At 45.5% G+C, this 21876-nt stretch overlaps 2 protein-coding genes across 4 annotated transcripts in view; one reads left to right on the forward strand and one right to left on the reverse strand.

Moving 5' to 3' along the window:
* CASKIN2 (CASK interacting protein 2) overlaps positions 1-21876 on the forward strand; it is a 648645-nt gene that overhangs the window by 504709 nt on the left and 122060 nt on the right. The window lies entirely within an intron of this gene.
* Positions 18744-21876, reverse strand: part of LLGL2 (LLGL scribble cell polarity complex component 2) — a 33345-nt gene continuing 30212 nt past the window's right edge. For all 3 annotated transcript variants that reach the window (XM_030962088.1, XM_030962089.1, XM_030962091.1), the window contains 5 exons: positions 21582-21619; positions 21082-21129; positions 20519-20561; positions 19764-19825; positions 18744-19408 (listed from right to left, as the gene is read on the reverse strand). In XM_030962088.1, the coding sequence (XP_030817948.1) occupies positions 19401-19408; positions 19764-19825; positions 20519-20561; positions 21082-21129; positions 21582-21619 (199 nt within the window). In that variant the 3' untranslated portion in view covers positions 18744-19400. The remainder of the gene's footprint in view (positions 19409-19763; positions 19826-20518; positions 20562-21081; positions 21130-21581; positions 21620-21876) is intronic.

The raw sequence follows: 21876 nt of genomic DNA on the forward strand, positions 1-21876 counted from the left end.
AAAACAGAGGTACCAGGTCTAGGCACATCAGAGGCCCTGCTCCAGCAAGTCAGAGGGAGTGAGCTGATTTACAGCTGAAGATCTATCACATTCCTTGAAACACTGAGACAGCCTGACTAAATGGACCCACAAAGGATTTCCCTGGGGAATACCAGACTCCTTCTCTCCCACTCCTCTGAGGTGAAACTAAATTCAAACTGTTATTTGCACACAATGAAATAAAAATCCACCTTACTCAGGTTCTGCACAGGCAGCCCTCACGTAAAAGGCAGAAGGATCAAGTTACAGGCAGTGAAATACAAAAGTGGAACTCTTACATAATGAAATCAAAGGGTCTCCACCAAAGCCCTTCACTTCCTACCTGATGAGGACACACTGCTCCTGCCCTGATGACTGGGACAGCGTGTAGGCCATCTCTGCTATGGCAAAGATGTGTCTGCATGGACAGAGAGAAACCCCCATTAAGTGACCCCACACTTCACCCCACAAGTGCAGCACCAACAGGCTCCTCTCCAGGGATCTACATCAGAGATGGGCCAGTGCCTTCACCCAGGAAACTTGACCTAAAAGTCACAGAATGGTTTGGGTTGGAGGGACCTTAAAAACCATCTCATTCCTCTGCCATGGACAGGGACAACTTCCACTAGACCTGATTTTTCCAAGCCCTGTCCAGCCTGGCCTTGGACACTTCTGGGATGAACTTCAGCTCTGTAGAATTATAGGCCCAAGGAACTACAGCTTTGCCAAATCTGACATTCATCCTGCTCTACCAGAGAACTGGAGGACAATAAAATACTTTCTGGAATAATAAAATACTTTACAAACAGAACAGGGTTTAGAGAGTTATTTGAGAAAGAAAAACATACGGGGCATTTTTTGAGAGAGTCCCATGCTGGTACTTGGTAGCCACATCTTCAGAGTAGATACTGAGGTCTTTGAAAGGATTCACAGAAATCAAAATTTGCCCAATATAAGTCTAGGACAAAAATAAGAAAGGGGAAAAAATCTCATGGCTTCTTAGAGTTTTCTGAATAAGGATTACAGCTGAATGCATATATTAATACAAAGATATAAATTCCCTTTAAAGGAATATTATTTATTCTGACTATACTGCCAAGTTATTGAGGACACAGCTTTTCAGTGGTCATTTTCAAATCTCTGTCATTAATAATTTGGGATAAGTGAGCGCTCACTGTTCTGCGGTCATTTTCTCTAGTCACTATCTATTCTCCACATGAAATTACAGGCACAGGTTTGAACACTTGAGCCAGTAAATGGAAAATAGAGCAATTAACCATCCACAACCAGATCTGGACTGCAACACTGTGAAATGTTTGTAGAAACTCTGAGGTTTCTTCTCAAGATCCACACTTTTTAACTCACAACTTTTCTGTTAAAATAGGAGATTCCCACTAGGAGCAGCTGAGGCTAAAAAGGAGCCCAAATACGCTCACAGGTTGGCACCAAACACCAAAATTACAGAGAAACTCTAGAACTTCCAGATTTTACCCCAAATGTTTCATGCTACCTGATTTCTGAGCAAAACTGTGCGAGTATAGTTTTTATCACTGATCCCAGTAATGAGTGAGATACTTGGTGCATTATTAAAGCTTGATGGCATCATATAAATTACTTTCTCTAAAAGCTCATTGCTCAGAGTGAATAAGCACTGAAGAAAACCAAACCAAACCAAACCAAACCAAACCAAACCAAACCAAACATCACTATGCATACATAAATGAGATTGCAATGGAACCTCTTCTTCAGGCACAGCAGGACTGAGGTCTCAGACACTTCCCTACAAACAGAGGAAAGGATTTGTCAGCCATAAGCTTCATTTGCATGTGTTAATATTAAATATTAACCTTTCTGCCCTCCCAAGGATCACAGAATATTCTGAATTGAAAGGGACCCACAAGGATCATAGAGTCCAACCCTAAACTGAAGGGCCCATATGGGGATTGAAGATTTTCTGGGGAACTGGGACTAAAACTCTCCACTGCCTTCCTGTGGTTCCAACATCCTCAGGATTAAACAGGTCAGAGAATGGAGCATTCAAAGCTCAGAATTTCCTCTCTGTGATCCCAGCTCCTTGCAAAACCTTTACAGGTGTTTATCTCAGCAGGATGACAGGAGGGGAGGGTGGTGAGGAGCAGTGTTAGGGGCTTATCTTTCAACAACAGCAGTGAACCAAGGGTTTAACAGCTCTTAAAGATGTAGGACATTAATTTTTCACAGCTGAAGGCAACAGGAGTCACTAAAGCCACAGATGCCAATGTCAGTAGGCAAAGAACATAGAAACATGCTTCTCATCCTGGAAGCTGTCCTTTCTTAGCACTCACTTCATACAATAAGGCATGTTAAATTCCCAATTCTGTCCTTCTGGTACATCACAGAACTCACATCAGCCTCTAAACCTAATTTCCCCTACCCATTAAGTGTCTGGGGGCTTTTTTAGAACCCATTTCAGGACTGGGAACCATTTAACAGGAGAGACAGAGTTCCAGGGATGCAGCTGTACTGAAGTGTGTTAACCAGGCTGAGCTGCTGGCTCTGGGCTGTGACTGCAGAGGTTCAATGTGCCCTCTCTGTGCAGCAGAGCCTGGGGACACACTCTGTGTCACAGTCACGAGCTCCCTCTGCACCTCTGCTCCTCCCCAGTGGTTCAGTGTAGGTCCATAACTTCACTACTAAAATTCAGTCTTTTACTCAGCTTTTCAGCAGAGCATCAGTTACTCAGCTATGATACACATCCAATCCATTCTATTTTCTCCCACAGAGGAAATTCTCCTATCTAGCTAAGGATCTAGCTAATCTACCTAGCTAATGTGGTTTCTATTGTTGAGCCACCTTTGCAGGATAACAAGCAAGCCCTGAATGAGCTGCAGACACTGAGGACACCTACTCCAGTCTGGTCAGATCTTCAATCTCCTCAACTTCTGCACAGTGCTCTTCACACATGTACACCTGAAATGCACAGAACATGACTGAAAATCAGGGGAAATCCAGTTCCATTCCAGTACTGGGGACAACACCTGTACCTGTTTCTGCATGAACTCCATCTCCAGCACGTTGTCAGCAATATCATCTGCCTCCCACTGGTCCTTGCAGACCCTCCCACGGCTGCTGGCCAGCTGGGGCTCCTTGGAGGTGGCCCATCTGCTCAGGTTCTCCATGGCTGGCCGTGGCAGCAGCAGCTCAGAGTTCAGCCACGCTGCAGGGCCCCATCCCTGCCCCTGCTGCTGGGACCAGTGCACACCAGGAGTGACCATGGATCCTGCAGTCTGGAGGACACCTGGACCCTCCTTGGTATCCACCTCCCTGCAATAATCTGAGGTAGGGATTGGCTCCTCTTCTCGGCATGGGAGGAAGCCCTGCTTGCTGTTTCTCTGGCTTGGATCCATCAGAGGGCTGGGAAGGTCACATTTGAATCTGCAAGCCTGTTGCACAGGAGGGACAGATTTTCTCTCTGATGGAGATTTCAGTTTCTGTAGGGAATAACCATTGCCAGAGCCCCTGGACAAGGAGTTCTTGGCCTTAACCAAGCTGTGGACTCTGGGGAACACGACAGCAAACTTGGCATCTGTAGCACTGCTCTTCTCATCCGAGCATGGAAAGGAACTGGTTCCATGAAGAGGGGAATCACCAGGAGGCAAATCAATGTGTCCCACTTCCTCTACCATTTTGGGACCACCTTTCCCCTCCACTAATGAAGCAGAAGATTCTTTGTCCCTTGGCTCAGCCCTCTCCAGCTGTCCAGCTGCACCAGGGAAGGCTTTGCCAGCCTGACCAACCCACCCAGCAGTGCTCAGAATCCGGATTGCCATCCTACTTCTGAACCCAAAAGGTTTGCTGCTCCTCTTCTTCTTCCCAAATTTCTTCAAGAGCCATCTGGAGATACCAATTGCCCGTGCCACACTCAGCAGTCGAGCTTTCAGCCTTGCTTTCCTGGCAGGTTTTTGGCCAAGCCAGCTGGTGACTTTCCTGAAAGCAGAGCGGTTGTGCAAGTGCTTGGATCCTTCCCCACCCTGCACAGGTTCTGTTTCAGAAGGTGCCTCTGCAACCACTTCTTCTGCTTTCTCCTTTTTTGCCTTTGTAGATTGGCCTGAACTCTGCTTAACTTTTCCAATAACTTTTCCAACTTTGTTCTTCTTTCCATGGAGCTGCTTATCAGATGATTTTTTTGTAATTGTGGAGCAGCTTGAAGTATTTAATCTTTTCTCTCCAAAACTCTGAGCTGTGTTGGGTTCTCTTTGTTTTCTGGGAGTTTCTCTGGCTTTTGAACAGATGCTTTCAACATTGTTCAGGTCTGAGCTGGTTCCCAAAGCCATCTGGGCAGGATTTGGTTTCTGGCTTGGTGGTAGTTTGGTCTCAGCATTTTTATGTTGGTTTTCCAGACTGAGGGGGATTTGAGATTGAGAAGAACATTTCTTTGGAAGCATCAGTGCTGGTAGGTCCTGCCTGCTGCAGTCTGAACTGTCCCTCTGTCCATCTCCAGCCTCTTCACCTTGTTCTGGAGTCTCACACTTCCCAGGTTTCTCCTCCAATGTCCTCTGCTGCTTGGAGAGGAAAGAGCCATCTTCCAGCTCTCTGTCTTCATCATTCACCTTCTCTTCCTGTTCACATTTGCTAAGGTGAATGTGGAGTTTTGCCTTCACAGCAGTTGGGAGTGGTTCTGGTTTGTTTTCTTTTCCTTCATCACTGTTCTCTGCAGTGCTGCTCTCCCCACTGCTGTCAGAATTCATGTGCCCATCTTTTGACACATCTTCAACTCTGTCATTTTTTAGTATATTTTCCTTGTCTATTTCAATACTTTCCCTGTTCTTAACACTCTTAACTTGGAGTCCTGAAGTGCTTAACTGATCATCTGCCTCACTGCTCTCTGCTGGAGCACATTCTGGTTGTCTCAGCATCTTGTCTGGCTTCCTCATCTTCTCCTCTGCTTCCAATCCTGCCAATTCAGTGCCTTCAACCTCAGATTCAATTTTTCCATCTGTGGTCACCAGCTCCTTTTCAGGTTCAATAGATGCTTCCTTGCTTTCATCAGCCAGTTCCTTGTAGCCTTTTCCTTCACCCACAGGAGGATCTTTCAGCACAACTTCTTTCTCCCTGTTGCCATCTAACTCGGAAGAGCTGCTCCTCTCCTCAGAAGAGCTGCTCCTCTCTTCACTGCAGGAAGTGCTGCCCACCACAGCCTCCTTTGCACCCTTTGTGTGGGTTCCATGGCCTTCACTGCTGGAGTCAGAGCAGGAGTGACCTGAGGTTTCCGGAATATTTTCATCCTCACTTTCAGTGATGACAATCCTGGTAAGATTTTCAGGTTGCTTTTTCCCAGTCCTCTCACCTTTTTCCCGTGCTGTACTGCCTTGGGATTGAGAACCTGATTTCTGCTCAGAAGCCTCCTTGAAGTCCTGATTTCTTCTGCGCCTTCTCCTGGGGTTCTGTGCCTTTTCTGCCAAGTTCTGTTTCTGAAAAGAACCTTCAGCACTTTGCTCTGTGATTGCCTGCACAGCCCCCAGCTCAGTGCCAGTTTCACCAGCACCAAGTCTCTTTCCACATCTCTTTTTAAAACTCCGTTTCTTTCTGTTTGTGGTGGCTTTTCCCTCCTTGTCACTGCTGTCCTCACTCTCCTGCCCTGATGTCACTTCCCACTGCTTGCAGGCCTTTCCTTTCTTCCCCTCCAACCTGGGCTCTCTGTGTTTTCTCCCCAGACCAGATTCACTTTTATAATTTCTCCTGCAGGCTCTTTTTCTCCGGAATAACTTCTTGTGGTCATTCTCTTTGCTTTCCTGAGGCCTCCCCAGCCTCTGGATTTTTAAGGGCTCTTCTCCAAGGCCGTCACCTTGTCCAGTAAGAGACTCTTTGCCCTTCCCTTGGCCTCTGCTCTTACCTTCCCTCCTCTTCCCACAGCAGATCTTTGAGTCTCCTGCAGAGTTTTTCTCACAATTGAGCACCTTCTCCTTCCCAGCCTTTTTCTGCCGAGTCTTGGATCGGGAAGGAGGCATTTCCTCAGTGCTCAGGAATATGTGAGGGCTTATCTTGACTCACCTGTGAAAGGAAACATTGTGCATTTTGCTGTGAAATAAGCTACAAAGGGAAGCCAGATGCTCCTGAGCACTAATTTGCCTCATTTCTGGGGAGACAAATAAACATTTGCAGAGCCTTGCCTGTGCAGTGCCAAACTGACTGCCCTGTGCCAGGTTAATCTCTAGTTTATTTTGTCACAAATCACCCTGATTTTCTGATTTTCTTCTTTTATTAGAATCACACCATCATAGAATATGATGACTTGGAAGGGACCCCCCAGGATCATCCAAGTCTGACTCCTGGGCCTGCACAGGACACCCCAAGAATCCCTCATTAGGCCACATGTCCATGACTTTCTACAGCTGACAAAGGTTTGGACACACTGTAGCTCAAGACAGAATGATTATTTTATTTCAGTTTCTGCTTCTCTCTTTGTGCTGAAGAAGAGAGGAACACATCCAATGATCTATGTGAAATAAACATCAGAAGCAAACCCTGCTCCAGTGTGTCAGAACATCTCAACTCGAGTGTCCCTGAGTGCCCTGGCATTCCCTGGCACTGTAGGAAATGATCAGCATCCCAGCTGTTCACCCCTTTATCTCATCTTTCCTCTAATCAGATGCACGGAATAAAAGATGTAAAAGTGTCCAAAGGGTTGGTCCTGATCTTTCAGGCTGATGCAAAATATCACTTCTGCCCTTTCCAGCTCTCCAGACTTTTTTATTTTATGAGTCAACCTTCAGACATCCACTGGGGCCCCTGTGAGTGAATGAAGTGCTGATGGCAGAGCCTGGGTTTGGGTCCCCAGCACCAAACACTGCAAGGAAAAGCTCCAAACCACAAACCATTAAGAGCACAATGAAAGAAAATGATGGATCAGGGAAAGGAAAACTTGGAGGTGAGGGGATGAGGAGAATGGGACTAAGGGAAAAATGTTACAGCAAGGAAACCCATCAGTCTGCAACAGCTTCCCAAAGAAAACAGATTAAAAGGCTCTTGTTGGGGCTATTTGGGACTATCTTGGAAATTCCATTACCCAGTGATGGGCAGGGAACAAACCAGCACATGGGACAGGGAAATTCCATGATATATTTTGTCCTCTCATCTCTTTCTCTGTTAAAGTCTTCTCTCCCTTTTCTCCCTTTTCTTTCTCTTTGTTTTTCAGCCAGTTCTGTGGATTCTCCACAGGCAGAAGAGAAAGTTCCAGCCATCACAGATTCACAAACTCTGTCAGTGGGTAACAGAGGATGCAGCAGTCAAGATTTTGTTACTGATTCCTTCTAACTCCACCAAGTGTTATCTTATTTAAAGGCTGAAATCCAGCATCTGGAAGCCTCCAGTCACTTGTTAGACTATTATGGGATGCTGGCAATATATTTACCTGTCTGACACTCTGGCCCTGCACCCCAGGGGCCATGGGTGCAATACCTGTACACAGGCTACAAGCCCAAAAGGGTTTTGGCTGAGGCTTCCTGGAATTTCCATCCACAGACATCTCCCTGCCCCAGGGAAGGGAGAAAACACAGTCAGGATTGCAATTCAGCCAGCTTTAAAAGCTTTAAACCTTTACAGCTGCTATAAAGTCTGAGAAGGAATGAGAGTTTTTAGCACTTAGTACCTCAGCAAAGATGAAAATCCAGTCACTCTCCATAATATCTTATGACCTGATTGCAGCCTGAAAATTGTCCAAGTGTATTTACAAGTTAGTAAAATAAATTTTGAAAAAAGGCCATTAAAAAGTACATTCCAGTACTCTGGGAGCAGCTCTGTAAGAAACCACTCAGTGAATCAAAAAGTTTGTCTCACCTCAGGCACTCCAAGGAGGGCAGCAAAACCACATTTGAGATTTCCACAGCTCAGCAAGGATGATGCTCTAAGAAAAGCACATTTGGTGTGTGCAAAGCACAGGGGTTTATTGCAAATGTTGGCTCCTTTTCTGTACCACCTATTTTGTGCTGTCCTGCACCACAGAACAATCTGCAATGGGGAAAAACAGCATCTCCCTTTCCCCCAGCTGCAACTCTGATACTGAAGCAAAAACCTGCTGCCCTGAAAGCAGTTACATAGAGCAATGTGTCCTTAGGGTTCCCTCTAAACTTGCTTTTTTTGTTCTGGTCTAGAGCTGACTCTGTTGAAACCCTCCTGGACACTGTGCCCAGTGCAGAGTTCATCTCTGAACACCAATCCTCCTCCCTCCTCTCTCTGAACAGGACTGCCACACACAGGTGTCTGGTCACCTCATCTCAGCCCCCCCTCCCCACTTAATACCCCAATACTCCTGCCCTTGATCTCTAAATCCTGCAACAAGACTTTTGTTACTGAGATTAATGGCAGCTGAATTAGACCCTAAATCCTCAGTACAGAATAGTTGTTCATGTTCTGTCCTCCTGGGGGTTTAAAGTTGATTCAGCTTCTCTACAGTGCCAAATGCAGGAGAAAATAATAAATAAAGGTCTGCTTTTATGTGCTGCTGCTAGATAGTCATGTGTCTAAAGCCTTCCATAAACCAAAAATGCTGAAATTCTTGGATGAGGAGGAAGGTCAGGAACACTGCCCAAATTTGTCAGGAACTTAGACACAGGAGTTTGGTTTGACTCACTGTAAAGACAGAGTGAATCTGGGTTAGAAAGTGGAAAATTGGAGTTGACAATTCTTGAGAGACAGGGCTTTAGAGCAGATTGGTTTGTTACTCCACTGTTATTACTGGGAATAGGGAAGCTGAATCACTGCTTATATAAACAACTCCTTTGACATCAGACCTGCTCTGATTAACTGCCCTGGACCATCTGCCTGCTGGACACACTGCAGCAGGTGAAAGATGCTGCTCATCACTTTTTCAGCTCCCCTCACCACACCAACTTCACCTAAATCACTACAGGAAAAAGAACAATTCCATGGCATTCTCTCTTTTTAGAAGAAATGAGAATAACTCACATCAGAGAAAGGAGATCCTCAGTGCTGTCAAGAATCACAGCATGAACCTACAGATACAAAGGAGAGCAGAAAGCTCACACTGCTATTTTAAGACCAATAGGGAATTGTCTGTCTTCCCTGAGCACAGTGGATTCTCCCAACTCATACAGAGGAAAGTACAATCATTAATATTAAAGGGACCTGCTTGGAACTTAAGAATTAAGTTTCTATTTTCATTCACTGCAAAAATTGCTCTAACCCCTTCTTTTATCACTCTGCACAGTAAATTTTTGTAACATGCCTACACTGATTCCAGCTAGCTGCCCCTTACCTGGATCACAGGTCACATCCATGCAATGGTAACATATTCCCTCTCCCATGCCTTGTTCCCATGCAGCCCAGGGTCTGCTCCAGAGTTCTTGCAAGCCTGGGGAGTCTAACAGGGATTCTGGCTGGGCTGTGCCCCAAGAGCAGATAATCACATGTATATGGAAGGAAAGTGGCATCAATAATTCAAGCTTTCTCATGGTATCTTTTGAACTTTTCAACCAGCAATATCAGCAGCTGGCTTGCAGAGTTTGGGATAAAAGAAGAGGTGGGATTTCACCCTGGTCAGGGTCAGGTGTGGTATGATTAGGTGCACCCCCAAAGAAAGACTGAAAGGGTCAATTCCAGAACCAAAACACATCCACTATAATGCAGGAGGCTACCAGACAAGGCACAGTAAAAACTACCTAAAAAATAAGCTTAGGCCAGTGAAAATAATTAAATCATAGGCCCCTTTCTTTTGCAGCCCTGGAGTTTTATTGCAGGGAAGCCAAGCACGGGGAGCTCAGCCTCTGCTCCCTCCTTGCCAATACCAAGCTCTCTGCTGAAACAGGAAAGCAGTTTCCAGCTCAGCGCTGAAAAAGACAGCAAAACTGGCACCATTTTTGCCCTCATTATGCCTAAATCTCAGTCCAAATCAAGCAGAACAACTAAATCTCCTTTCAACTCGAATTTCCAAATAAAGTTGTTCTCCTCTTGCAGACAGGCTGAGGTTACTCACAGCAGTGTTCATGTCCATGAAACTCTGTTTAATCAGGGATGGTTTTGCCCTGCCTGGGCTGTTCTCAAGAAATCAGGTAACAGAGCAGGCACAAATGCTCAGTGTGAGCCTCCCCCTGCTCTCCCCAGGCTGCAGAGGGACAGCACAGGGAGATCAGGATTCAACAGCTCTGAGGATGTCACTGGCTCTGTAAGGTTTCCTGCCCCCTCCCAAAAAGCCTTTCCAGAGGAGCTGGAGATTAAACAAAATGAACTCAGGTCTGGCCAGCCACCAGAACAAGTGACCTAAACATGAAATGTGTTAAGATTTTAGATGCTTTGCAGCATTGGTTTGGGTGGGACCTGTTTGTCCACCTCCCTCCAAGAGCCCCTGGCTGTTACCTTCTGTACCTTGAGGACTCCTCCATTAAGAAGCAAAGATAAAAAGCGGGGGTTGAGCTGGAGAACTCAAGAATTTTACCTGAGTTTTCTGTCCCTGGATGCTCCACTTTTCTTAGTTCACAAGAATGAGGCTGTACAGCAACAGTGTAGTTAATTATTTTATTTCATCACTTTCTTTTGTTAACTGTCCACAAGTCACTCTCTATCCCTCTCTGCAGAAAAGAAATCTCTCCTGTAAAGCCCAGAATGACTGATGGCATGTGGAGCATCAATTCCATAAGGAATCCTGGAGAAAAGCCCCGGGGCTCTCAGCTCAAAGCTTCTAATGTGTGTGGCAAGGAGGAGAAGCTGCTCTGAAAAATTCAACTCTTGAGGAGGAAATGGCTCTAACAAACTCCATCAGCATCAGCTGGAGCCTCTTCAAGGCTCTGCACAGCCCAGGCAGCACCGGAGCTGCTGCTTTGATTTCTGTGATTTGTCAGAAGCCTCAGACATTTGGGTTTCATCCTGGGAGGGCTGAGATGAAGCCACTGATCACATTCCCTTCAGACTCCTGTCTGCTCTGAGCTACCTGAGAGGAGAAAGGCTGAACTGCTGCTGTCAGATCCTCCCCACCCCAGTCTCCAGCCTGGCTGTCCCAGCACCTCTACCCTGAACTCTCTGCACAGACTGAACACATTTGTTTGCCTTTTAAAGTGTTCCTGGCAAGATGCTGGCAGCTGGTTCATATCTCACTAAGGGAGAGGCAGATAAGCACCAGGAAAGATGAAACCCTTCCAGATTTCAGCTCCAGATCCCCAAGTAGGCTGGATAGTGGAGTTTCCTAAAGCTTTTCTCATTTATACAAAATACCAAGTCCTTTCAGCCAGAATTCAGCCACTATGGTTTTAAAAAGTTATTAGTGAGTGATAAATCATCAGAATCACCTTTTCACTGAAAGTTCTTAAGTCAATTACATAAAAGAAAAGCTTTTGATGCTATTGCATAGAGACATGAAAAGGTAACTCAATTTTTAAAAATTACTAAATCACACAAATAAAAAAGTAGAAACTGGCTGTGATTGGTCAGAGAAATTGCACTTTGCATAAATTCCCAACCACTAGGTAATAGCTCAGGTAAAGAGATTGGTCAAAGCTATTCTTAAGAACATCTGCTTTTAATATAAACCTCCTAAACAAATAAATAGGGTCTCCTCTTGGCTTGACTCCACAGCAAGTAGAATTGACAATCCAGTCAGGACCCTGAAGCCTGTAAGACTTGTTTAAAAATATATCTTTTTTATGTATCTCCTCTCCTTCCCACCACCCCCATTACATTAATATAAAATATCTCCAGTCTTGCTTCTATATCATATGCTGCCTCATATTGACAGCAAATATTCTCCTTTGAGCCTGTACCCCAGGCTACTGAGGGAGAATTCCTGACCTCTCATTCCTGACCTCTGGCTGTTTCAAACTGGGCTCTGCTGCTTTCTTCCAGCTATTTTAGGGACAAGCCAAAAGGTCTCCAAGGGCCTCTTCCCCAGCCATAACCCGAGGAAGCCAAATAAAATATTCATTGCAAGGAGAAACCAAAACAATTAAGTTACATAGGTTTGAAAACAGCCCCCTTAAATATTTCAGGAGCACTTTGTTGCCCAATTGTCTGCTGTGCAGCAGGGCTGGATGATCCTGTTGCACTGCAAGGCAGCGGCCCCAGCCCAGGGGTCAGAGAGCCCCAGGCTCCGGGCAGGGATGGACCTGAGCTGGGTGAGCTGAAGGACTCCGTGCTAAGACAGGGCTCAGACCTCTCCCTTCTAATCCCCTGAGTGACCTCTGTGGCTGTGTCTGAAAGGAGCAAACCGAGGAGGCAAGGCCAGGCAAGCCTGCACTAAATCCAGTCCTGGTTCGGTAGCACCAGTGAGCTCCTGGAGAGCAGCAGCAGCCAGAAACAGGCCCGGGGCTCATCCCACTGCTCCTCCACTGCTGCTGGGCCCTGTGCTGCTCTGGGACTCCAGATGTGCTGTTTGTACTTTATTTTTACGGGGCACACCGAGGAACCTGGGCAGCGTCAAATGAGCTGTCCTTGCTCTCCTTCCCTGTTTGTGCTGGGAACCGTGGGTTTGATAGAGAATTCCTCTGAGTCAGTGAAATCCCCTGGATTTAAACCGGGTTTCAACCCAATTATACATGAAAGCAGGAGGCTTTTTAATAGTGGGGGGTGGGCTACAGCCCCAGGGCTGCTCTCCCGTGGGAAATGAGCGCTCTGCAGAAAGCAGCTGAGCCCCCAAAGCACAAATCAAAGGCTCAAAGTGGAATGTCAGATTGTGCAGACTGAAATGATTACACCCAGGTAGTTGAAAATCCCCAGCAGATTCTAATAAGCTTGCAGAGATAAAGGTAGAAGGAATCATGCAGCTAAGGGTGAGGTCTCATGTTACAGCCAAACTGACTTTGTGGGGCCACTCCTTCCTTCCAGTGCCTTCTGTATTCCCCAGCTGTTTCCTCTGCTCCAGTGCTGGTGGTCACCTCAGTGCAATTTGATCTTACAGGTAAGTTGAGCTTCCTCCTAACTGAGAGGCCTGCCTGCCTGGAATTGCCCTTGCTGGTTATTCCCTTATCCCAGATCATAAGGCATTAGTTAGTTAAAAATTAAATTTAAAAGCACACATGTGCACCAAGAGACAAAGGGAGCAGGAACCAGCAACACAGGAGGGCAGGACAGACCTTGGCCACAAAGGTGAAACTCTGGAACTCCTGAGCTCTGGGAGGGAAAGAGGGAGAGGGTACAGCAAGGCCACTGTTCCTGGAAGAAAGTTTGGTTTGGAAACTTGGCCAGAGGGTCTGTTAAAAGCATATTATCCTATAGTGGAAGTTTGTTAACTTTCATGAGATATTGGGCCACTCACATTTTTTATGCCCTGTGATATTGTCTTTACCGTTTTGAGGCACAGGCACTGTTATTATGCTGTTACTGAAGATCTGAAACAAACTGGGAGTTGTTTGCTGAGCCAGGCATTTGAAGACACTCAAAGACTCTTCTCAAGGTGATTGCTTCCAAACCTTGACATTTATTTTATAGGATGACAAACATTTTCTCTCGTTTAATATTAACTACCCTGTTTCTTATGCTCTGTTCCACTGCAGATATTTAACTGCCTTAATCTTCTGTAGATAAATCCTTCTTCATTTTATGAGAGGTCTCACCTCTCCCTGTGCACAGGAGAGATCCTCACATAAATCTCTCTCACCAGATATCACTGTGACAAGGAAATAGTTTATAGAATTTGAGCCACTTCCATGCAGGACACATTTCAATGGAAAACTCTTTCTCTGCACAAGCAGATCCAGAACAAGCACTTCAGTGAGCAAGTTCACCTGCAGAACCAAGCCTGGTCAGTCTTCTGAAACAGAAAGTGATCACAGCTACTTCCTGTTCCTTCTCCTCAAAGAAAATCTACCAGGTTAATGGTACCTGCATCCCATGTTATCAATTAATGAGGCACATGGAGATCTGATACATTAATTCATGCCTGTGAATTGAATTACTGAGAAATGGGCACTTTTCTTGTGCACTAACAATTGCTAGTTGAAGATCTTACCCTCAAACAGGATTTTTAGTGGTTTAAACAAACCTCTAAGGGACAGATGAATGGGCAGAGAACTGCCAGGAGGAATCTGCCTGTGCAACATCAGCTAACAGAGATGAATTGGAGCAGGAGAGGTTTCTATCCAATCCAAGGCCTGAGGCTTTAAAAGGGCAAAGCACTTCAGAGACATGACATGATATTATTTCACTTTGAAATTCTCATGTATCACTTACCAATTTCAAAACAGGGTGATTTAAGGCTGGACCCTGGATGCTGCACAACAGGAATCCCAGTGCCTGGACTGACACTGCTCTTAGCAAAGGGCTTCAGGAGCCTTTAGGGCTGAGGTGTTGCCACCTGCTCTGGAGCTTCAGTAATTTAAGTATAAAATTAAATCAGTCTTTTCTAAATGTTAAATCCATAGTAAGTAACTATCACTTAATGCTTAAATTTTATTATTTCCATAAACTGCCTCATGGATCTACCTTGACAGAGCTGAATTTCCTTGAGATGGATTTTTTTCACATCCTCATTACTGTTAATTTACATTTAAAACATCTTCCTGTAATGAAAGTACAGGCAAATACCACCAGCTCTGAACTGTGAGCAAACTGTCACAGCACTGACAAGATCACAGGTAATCAAACTGATTAAGGACTCTGATACCTCCTTTGGTCACAGCCTGCATTTTATCTGCTCTTATCTGTGTCACAATAAAGTCAGGAGCATGTGTTTGTCTACAGAACAATCACACCCTTGAGAAACACCTCTCCCAAATTCCATTCCTGTGGATAACTTGCAGTTTGGAATAAAGCTCCCCCAGCCACAGCTGAAGCCACTTTTGTCCCAATTTACTGCCTAAGAAATAACACCAAGCCTTTTCTTATCCTGCCATAGTCTCTGCTTCCTTGGACTCTTACCCCATCAGGGCTTGAGCTGCAATATCTGACTTTTGGGGTGATGTTCAGCAGCTCAGAGATGTCCTTGTGTTGCCAATTAGGGTTTTTTAGGAGCTCAGGCTGCTTTTCAAGGGCTCAGCACAGCAATCTGATACAGGTAAGTTCCCTTGAAGGAAGGAGAGTGTGAGCAGAATCCAAGCTTCATTTCTTGAAGACCCTGCCTTAAGCACAAGCAGAGATTGGCTTTAAACAAATGAAGAATAGGCAGAGTCAGAAGGAATAAGCACACAGTGCACAGACTCATCTGCCAGAGGAGCAAAGAGGAGGAAGAGATCCTTGTCTTTTGAAGGGCAAGAGTCAGGGACAGGCTGGGCTCTGTCCTTGGACATACAGCTCCTTCCAACCTCAGGTGCCTCTGCCTGATGCTGTCAGCACATGCTCAGGACCATCCATCTTAAGGAGGGCTCCCTTGCCAAAAAGCTCTTTTAAAATATAACTTAGCTTTGCACACAAGAGCTGTGCCACAAGGAGCTGGAGAGATCAGTTGCTACTCATTTGGCTGGGGAAGAGGTGAGCAGAGGGAGGAGCCTCAAAGTACCTTTTAATCTGTTTTCCTCCTTACTGAAACAGGCCACAAGGGCAAGGAGCCTTTTAGCTCCCCTGTCTTGGTTGTGTTCCCAGCAAACTCATCCCTCCATCCCCATGGATCAGCCAACATGCATTAAAGGCACGAGAGGCAAGAAGGAAATGAGGAGTTTGGCCATACATCAGCTTCATTACAAGAAAATCACACCTGGGAGAGGCCATTCCTACCTGGGCAGCAGCTGGGACAAATTCATCAATGCCAGGATGATCTCAAGGACCATCCCACTGCTACAGCAGCCTTTTCACACAGGGATTTGCAGCTCCTCTGGGAAGCTGCATCTAACCCAGAAAGCTAATCAGATACCCCCATCATCATCATGTTGGAGAAAGAGGCTGAGGAATAACCCAAGCACTTGGGGCTTGTGGCTGTGAGTGAAGGTGCTGAGTTTCCTTCCTGTGACCAAGGGCTTGTGGCAGATATTGAAGGAATTTTTCCACCTGGCTTCCCCCAGGGAATCAGCTACAGCTGCAACACAACCTTGGGCTTTGCTTGAAGGAGATAACAAAGTCTAATGTGGCTTAGCAAGGACTGCTGGATTTTAGAAGCATTTTTACACTGAAGCGTGTCTCATCTTTCAGCCATACCAATTCCTGCTCCTATTAAAGACATCCCAATCCATGAGGCCACAGAGGGAATGGTTTGGAAGCTGAATTCAGGGCCACAGTCCAGGCATGAAATCCTTTGAGCTGCCACAGACACAAACCATATTCTAAAAAACAGACCAATTAAGCTGTAAAAAAAAAAATTAATTCTCTCACTAACCAGACAGGCCTCAGGCTTCAAGACCAAGATGAAAAGTACTTTTCCTTCCAACATTATGTTCTTCTAATAGAACTGTTAGACAAATTCTGCAAATATTCAACTCCTAAACATCTGAGGAAAGCGTGTATTACTATTGAAAAGTAAAAAAAAAAAAAAAAAAAAAAAAGAGCTCCAGGCCAAGCTTTTCTAGGAGTAAAGAATTTTGGCAGCAAACACACCACCCTATAAAAGAGCTCACGTTACCAGAAAGCATTTGACCTAAAACTCAGGCCACTATAAAACAGCATCCCATATTAGGGACCCAATGTGTACTCAGATGTGGAAAATTTGTTCTTTAGTTGTGATCCAAGACTGTCCCCTCTGCAGAGCAGCAGGTCTGTGGGGGTCAGGAACGCTGTGCCAGCATTGCTGGAAGATTTTTTCAAGTCAGTGTTAACAGCAACTCTGGTCCTGCAGCCAAGGGACACTTCCCAGTGCCAGAGCCCTGTGAGGCTGCACAAAGCAGGAGAATGGGGAAGCACTGCCAAAGCCTGACTGGCAATAACCTTAATAAGGGCCAATGAGCCCTCAGAGTGCTTCCAAGCATTAAAGCATTAGCTCTTGGAGAGGGCCAGCAAACTTCTATCAGATCCCAGACAAGGAGTTCAAGTGAAAAGTAGAGGTAGGCACAAAATCGAGGGGTTTGGCAGCAGCTGAATCCTCTGATCAGAAGCAGGCCATTATTTTTAGTGTCAGCTGAGGGGCAGGCTAAGAGTAACCACAAGGCTCAGAAGGCAGTTCCTGAAAGGGAGAGATGAAAAGGGATTTTTTTTTCCCCCACTACATTCAAAAGCTGCTTACATTCATTTGTTGAAGGCTCCACCCCTCATGATCATCTCATCTCATCACCAATTTTACTTGCTGCTCGTTTTCTGACAGCACAAAAGATACACCCTAATTCTGTCACAAGCCTTTCCATCCCTTCCTGCTCAACTCAGAACACAACTGAAAGCACAATTCATGAGTTCCAGCCTTGCCTTGTTTTGTCCCTTTGCAATTTCTCCTGAATTTTAGGCACAGGAGCTCTAAAAGGATTCTTAATGTCTCTGCCCACAAGAAGTCAAGGATCTCATTCCAGTGAATCCTTCAGTTCCAAAGCTCTGCTTGAAAACAAAATATGCCATTGCACATATCCTAAACTACTCAATCCCATTTGTAGTCTGGCTTGTGCTCTGAAGAAAATAAGAAGCCTGGATTATTTTTTTTCTGTAGGTTTTGAATCTAAATACACTTTTAGGGTTTACAAAAAATGGTACCATTTTTGTGACTCTCTCACTATTCCAGTGGACCCACTGGAGTTCTCAAGTTATGTGGGTGAAAACAGGGAGAAAGTAATAAATTTCTTCTGCCCTTTCTGAGTAAGACTGTCACATTTCTTCCCCCAAGCCTGCCAACAAATAAATACTCAGAAAAGGCTTTAGAATGAGTCCATCTGTGAGGAGCAGAGAGAAGCAGCTGGGTGCACCAGGATGATGCACATGCACAGGGTCACAGCAGCTCAGAAGATGCTGATTAAACCATAATTTCCTGTAAATTTGCAGCATCAATGCCTGGCACAAGAGGTGGAAACAGCAGGACACCTCCCTGCCAGCTTCAGTCCTGCAGCAAGAGACAAGGAAATAATGAAGCAAACAGAAATAAGGAAGTGAAAACTACTTTAGAAATGGAAACTGAAAGAGATGGCTCTCTAAAACCTCATTAGCAATAAATTAGGTCTCAAAGGAGGTATTAATAATTTTAGAAGGAAGGGTGCCTGAAGCACCAGCAGAGTAACTACAAGCATTTTTCCCTGCAGAACAGAATGTGCCATCCTGGTGCTGTAGGTAAGAAAGGATTCCTCAGCCTTGCTTGGGAAGATCAAGAGGGCTCCCAAGGAGAGGCTGAAACAAGAGGGCTTCCAAGGAGAGATTTCCAAAGTGTGCCAAGGACAGCAACTCAGCTCCATTCAGGAGGATTTAGTTCTTCCTCACTGGCTGTCACAGTGCTACAAGCAAGTTACAGTAGAGAAATTTCAGAATACTTTGTTCTTTTTCTTAGCTGGAAAAAAAAAGTGCTGTTAGGTGAGGGATAAAGGAAAGAGATTTTAAAGAGAGCCAAACTGCTCTCTGCAGAGCCTCCCCAGCTTCAATTCCAAACCCACTGGCAGACAGCACAGCAGCACTGCCAGATCAATCCTGTCTCCCTCCAGTGTTATCATGCACGTTCATTCAGGACAAACCAGCAATGACCTTCCAGGGACTGTGATCTGAACCAGTGCCCTTTCCTGGCATCTCCATCCCATATGGACTGCAGGATGGTGACACAATCCCTTTGCTCCTCCCACCCACCACCTTGCTTCGCCTCCAGGAGTGCTCTTTGGCCCCCTCAGCTCAGAGGGCAGCTCCACCTTCTGCCAGGGATCTGTGGGCAATATAAAAGAAGCTGTTGAAGGACTTAGAATAGATATGAGAGGAGACAAGGATCACAAAAGGGAATTCAGAATTTTATTGCCAAAAAAAAAGCAATGTAGTGTTGAAACAAAAATCAAATTCAATTAGTTTTCCTCCAATTTGAATGGCTACAAAAATAGATTCTACCCAAATCCATAAAGCCAGTTAACAGTACCATAACAAACAAACCCCAAAATTACTCATTCAGATACCACATACAGCAGTCACAGGAATCTAGCATATATTACTTAATGTTTTTTTCTTAAAGTAAATTTCTAAATGTTTCTGTTAAACTGAAATACCCATAAGATTTTAAAAAAATATACAAAAAATAATTGTTGGAGGTAACAGTGTGCGTTTATTAAAATCCTGCACCGAGGCAGTAAAACATTTATAATTTAAAACCCAGCCCAGTAGAAAAGAGAAATGTGCAAACATTTGAATGTTAGATGTACTCAGAGGCTTGTGGTGCATCAGAGCTGGCATCCACTGCTGTCCTAAAGCAAGGCAGGCTCCAGCAGGAGAGGTCTCCAAGAGGCACTAGAGGGGAGGCAGAGGCAGGAGCACTGAGCTGCAGCTCCCCAGTCTGGCTGCTGGGAGCACTGGTGCCTGCTCCCCAGGGACGGTTTGCCCAGTCAGTAGTGTTATGGCACTCAGTCCAATGCCACGAGGTCCTCCATGAGTTCTGGTCAATCTGCTGCAGGAGGGAAGAATGCAAAAGCCATTTGAAAAGGCAGGCAGTGAAAGCTAATGAGAGCTAATGAGCTGATACACTCAGATTGCTGCTGGGAGCTCTGGCTACCTCGCCAGCTCACTCTGTGATAAGGGTAAGAGTCAGGAGCCTTCAAAGGATTTTTAGCTCTTCCTTTACCACTGGTGTAGCATGTAAGGTGCTGAACAGTGCTCACACACCACTCAGCCAGCAGATTCCCACCCTGAAAATTCAGGTCAGACTTCTGCACAAAGCATTGAAATAAGCTGAAGCTTATTAAGACATTTCATTTTACTTTCTGCTTCCTTTGGCTACGTCAAATATCTTTAGCCTCACCTACCTCCTCCATTACTTAGTCCGTGTCCTAGTGGACTTCTTGCCGAATTTTTTTCTGCATAGCTCCTGCAATGACACAAGAAGAGATTCCTTATTGCAGTGCAGTCTCATCCCATCCACTCCCAGATGCCGACAGAAGACCAGGATGAGGTAGTGTCCAGAGGAAGTGCACAGAGCAGAGCATGTCAGGCAGTCACTGATCCTTCCACACCAGCAGTTACCAATCCCACCAAGCCTCCTGTTGCAGACAGTAGTCCTTTGCCTACACTTGGTAGCCCCTGACCATCCTAGGGAGATGAGATAAAGCCCCGCAGCCGTGGTGGTAGCTCAGCTTTATTGTACAGACAGAATGGGAGCAGAGACACTGAACACATCCAAGGGACAGTGTCAAGCCAGGATTAAAACTCCAGAGTCCCATCCTTGACCAACTTAGCCCGTGTGGCCTGCCCTTAGATCAGCATGGGTTAACACAAATAGAAACCTGTATGCGAATACTCAGAGTCCTGTTCCTTGGGGATGTGGGAATGTGATCTCTCCTGCTTTTCGGAGAGAAAGAGACAAAAATTCATAAAAAACGTCAAGGGACAGCATGTGAAAGAGAACCTGCCTCTCATTATTGCCCTTTGGTAGCTTGTGGGATGCACAGGTGACCAGATTCCAGCAGAAGGATCCCTGCCATGAAGTGGGTATCCCCCTTCTGTCACCTCAAGCTGCCCTCCCCTGCCAGCCCATCAAGAGAAGAAGTTGGTTGATACTCACCCTCTGCCCCCCTCCAGAGTACTCTGGATCTCCTTCAGCACTTCTGGAAAGCAGAGAGTTAAAGCAGTGAGCCAAAGCAGGGGAATCTGCTTTCAGGCAGCTGCCTGACCACATTCCACCTCCCCAGTGAACAGCCTCCAGAACCTGCCTCCCACACTCAGAGGTCAGCCCTTAGATCATCACTGCCTCTCCAACCAGGATTTTACTGGGCAGGCTGGCACACAGGACTGAAGCAGTCAGTTGCCAGAGGAAATGTTGCCAATCCCTGTGTACCAGAGCCCCAAAGGAACTGTCTGTTCCAGCTGTCATCTTACACAAGTTCTATTGGAAATAAAGATCCTTCTCTTATCTCAGCAGGGAATGCAGCTCTGCAGAACAACCCCTGCCCAAGGGCATGGCTATCTGTCCAGCCCCTCATTTCCGGGGATTCAAGAAAACTCAGCATTTCTGACAGTAATTACAGATCCCTTGGAACTGGAATCCACAAAATGCCCAGCAGCTTTCTTCTTTTCCCACCCAGAAAGGCACCTTCCCCCTCAGCAGCAAGACTTCATCTCACTCACTTTCATCGTTGAGTAAGGCATGTTCCATCAGCCTCCCAGACTTCCTTTCTAAAGAAGAGTAAGAAAATTTGTTTTAGCTAACAATATTTTCCCCTTTTCCTGAAATAAGTGCAGTTTTGGAGAAATGCACAATGGAACTGGATTTTTCCCCCACTTTAAGTACTTTTTGACTTTACTGAATGCTTCACAACTAATCCTTAAAGTCTCTCACACACTGAACTGTTTCTTTCAGCAATACTAGTTTGGATAACAGAAGATCTAAATAAGTTCAGACCTTTCCTCCAGCAAACGCTGTTCTACCCTTTAAGGGAATCTTCCACATACAAGTTACTTCAGAGCTATCAACTAAAATACAGTCCAGGCAGATCACAATGTTTCCCCCACATCCTTCCTTATTCTTTCCTATCTTAGGTAGAAAATATCAACTGTAGCAATAGGAAAGACATTTTGAGGTTTACACACACCATGCTATCCTCAGTACACTTATTTTTTTCACTTACCATCTTCTCCACAGTCACCTGGACTATTTCCTGGTCCCCTAAAAAAGGAGAGGAGGCAGAAAACAATTACTGATGCTGAAGAACAGGAGTGCAGAGAATTCCTGTGTGTTCTTGGCAGTTACAAGAGGCTCCAGTGCACATCAACTATGGTTTGCTGAGTGTGGGAAGGGCTTCACCACATGCTGGTGATGCAGAAGTCTGCAGGCACCACAGGACACTGCTAAACTCTTGGAATAAAAATCCTGTAGGATCTCTGTGAGTGTCACATCTACTGTTACTCACTGATGTTCCAAGA

The sequence above is a fragment of the Camarhynchus parvulus genome, chromosome 18 (genome assembly GCF_901933205.1).
Source record: "Camarhynchus parvulus chromosome 18, STF_HiC, whole genome shotgun sequence".
Classification (NCBI taxonomy): Eukaryota; Metazoa; Chordata; class Aves; order Passeriformes; family Thraupidae; genus Camarhynchus; species Camarhynchus parvulus.